This window comes from Dendrobates tinctorius, unplaced genomic scaffold, assembly GCF_039654945.1.
Source record: "Dendrobates tinctorius isolate UK_male_01 unplaced genomic scaffold, ASM3965494v1 ptg000032l, whole genome shotgun sequence".
Classification (NCBI taxonomy): domain Eukaryota; kingdom Metazoa; phylum Chordata; class Amphibia; order Anura; family Dendrobatidae; genus Dendrobates; species Dendrobates tinctorius.
Genome location: NW_027361700.1, coordinates 46,265,001 through 46,267,647, shown reverse-complemented (window position 1 = coordinate 46,267,647; position 2,647 = coordinate 46,265,001). Strand labels below are relative to the sequence as shown.

General features: G+C 50.3%; 1 protein-coding gene across 2 annotated transcripts in view; it reads left to right on the top strand.

Annotated features, from left to right (window-relative positions):
- Window positions 1–2,113: 2,113 nt before the first annotated feature.
- Window positions 2,114–2,647, top strand: part of LOC141086640 (myosin light chain kinase, smooth muscle-like) — a 72,926-nt gene continuing 72,392 nt past the window's right edge. For both annotated transcript variants that reach the window (XM_073572885.1, XM_073572884.1), the window contains exon 1: window positions 2,114–2,267. In XM_073572885.1, coding sequence (XP_073428986.1) covers window positions 2,117–2,267 — 151 coding nt within the window. In that variant the 5' untranslated portion in view covers window positions 2,114–2,116. The remainder of the gene's footprint in view (window positions 2,268–2,647) is intronic.

Sequence of the window (2,647 nt, the reverse complement as noted above, 5' to 3'; positions counted from 1 at the left end):
TGGTTAGCGGCAGGTCCCACACGTGCTAGAGAACACGTTGGGCTTTGAAGTTCAGGACAGATCTCCTGCGCGTGCAGAGGGGCACGCCAGGGTCTAGGTTCAAGACAAAGAGCAGAGCAAGGTACAAGCAAGACAAAGATTCAAGACAGGTCATGGAACTCAGAACAAGACAGAGAGACAAGGTTCAGGACAGAGCAAGGAAAGCAAGACTTGTGCAAGAGTAGCACGAAAACGCACAGTGCGAGAAACAGCGTGGGTGCAAAGGAGCACGGAAAACATGACTGGGGCACCGGCAGGCGGTACCGGCTGGAGGCACAGGCAGGTGGGCACGCCTAGAGGCGGCACGGCTGAGGCACAGACAGGCGGAAACCACTATAGCACTGGACGGCGAGCACGACTAGCGCAGAATGGCTGAGGCACAAACGGGGCACGGGGTGACCAGGCGCGTGCAAGAGGGCATGCAGGGCTAGGCAAAGGTACAGGACAGACGCGTGCGCTATGGCACGGCAAAGCCTAGTACGAGAGGTGCAAAAGCTCACGAAAAACTGAGACAAGACAAAGAGTTCAAGGCAAGGTCCTGCGCATGCAGAGGGCATGCCAGGGGCAGAGTTCAGGACAAAGAGCGGAACGTAGGTAGTAGCACAGAGCCTTGAGACTAGTCAGGGAGTGAGCTAGAGAGCACCATAGGACAGAGTCTAGCAGCAGAGCATAGGCCGAAGCCCAGAGCCGGGTCAAGACGGAGCTTTGAGACTAGACACGGAACATAGGACGAACAAGGCAAGGAAGAGCTTAGGTAAGACATAGCGAAACAGGCTAAGGCAGAAAACAGAGGAAGTACTACAAGGCAAAGCATAGCAAGGACAAACAAAGCAAGAGAGACAACACAAGACATGGCACGCGACAAGAGCCAGAGTGCTAGCACAGATCGTGTGCAGAGACGCACGACAGGGCAGAGTGCAGGGGCACAGAATACAGGGAGCGACCGAGCAGACCAAGCAGCCATGCAGGGAAGCAACACGATACTCAGGCCCCGACCATAGGAAGGGGCAGTCTGATATAGGGCATTAGCACCTGCACTTCTGGGTCAGGACCAGGGGAAAACTTCCGGTTCAGATCCTCCAGGATCATAGAGTGCGTTGCTAGATCAGACTGGGCTTGACCATAGAGAAGGTCACATGATCAGGGGCTCCAGGAATACAGAGAGGATTGCAGAATCAGAGCAGAGATGGCGTGCAGCCAAACGGTAAAACACACATGCGCACTGGCAATGGCAGGCAGCCATGAGATGAGGCGCGCGTGCACACTGCTCCAGGCATCTTGCAGCACAACAGTCACGAGGTGCGTGTGCACACTGCTTCCAGGGGTCTTGCTGCATAAGACATAACAGTCATGAGGTGAGTATGCACACTGCGAGACGCGCGGGGTGCCCGCAGGGACCCGGACCTGGGGACAATGAGGCATGACAGGCATGACAATGGGGATCATGCAGTGCAAGCAGTGTGGCCGGCATGACGGTCATGACGGTGAACCTGTCGTATGCATGTACGTGTCTCCACAGATCAGGTGCGGAGGGCCATCGCCAGTGAAGCATTTGTTTTCCGTCTTTGACTGTCCTTGCCTGTGAGCTGGACCGGGACAGCCAAAGGGCTCACCTTGGCCGCGTCTGCTCTAAAGGCCCTTTTCAAACATGTATATAAATATTATTGTAACAATTGCCTATTAATGATATGGCAAGTTGATCGGTGCCCATTTTCTCATGTTTATTTGTATACATTATTATGAGGGTTTTCATAAGATCATTTGTTGCCACCCCTCCCCCATGCAGTTTTAATTACAAGTGTCGGGTCGATGTCTGTTTTCACGTGGGGATGTTATGACGACAAATATATAGAAGATCCATCAATGTCAAACCTGCAAATTCTCATTCATTATCTAATTGCTGGGTATATTTACACGGGGTAATGATAGAGCATTTACAATCAGTGTTTATCTCCCATGCATAATGGAGCGCTATGTGACCGATATTGCAAGATTTACAAATGTTTGGTAAATACGGGAACTTAAACATGCACTGGAATTCCTGACCAGATTAATTTTAAAAGCATTTGTCTTTTTAATGTATATATCTTTTTTTTCCCTTATAGATGTGTTTTGCGCATCTGTAGAGAAATCAAAAAGAATGGTTTTACCTGGAGAGCTGCACATGAAACTGGATAAAAACTGGGAGAGTAAAGTAGTCAAGACTGCAGAGGACACTAGAAAAGAAGGTATTGGACCTCCACCTGCATCAGAGGTTTAGGAAATGATGTAGGGTCAGTAAACCTGACTGCTTCCCTTCTCCAGAACCCCCCCCCCTCCGGAAACAGCAGCCCCTTGTCCTTGGGCTGGTATTGCAGCTAAGTGAAAAGGGGGAAAATAAGCAACCAAGTTGTCTAATCACATACAAAAACTTTGTTATGGTGAGCCATCCCCTTTAATCACCTATTCAGAGTACATGATAAATTGAGGATTGCTGGCGGTCCAACTGTTGGGACCCCCACAGATAGGAGGGAAATCTACAGCCCCATTCTTATTTCAGTGGAGTGATGATCAAGCATGCAGACCGTGGCGCAGCTTCATTCTTTGTCCATCGGGTTGGGATTGACAA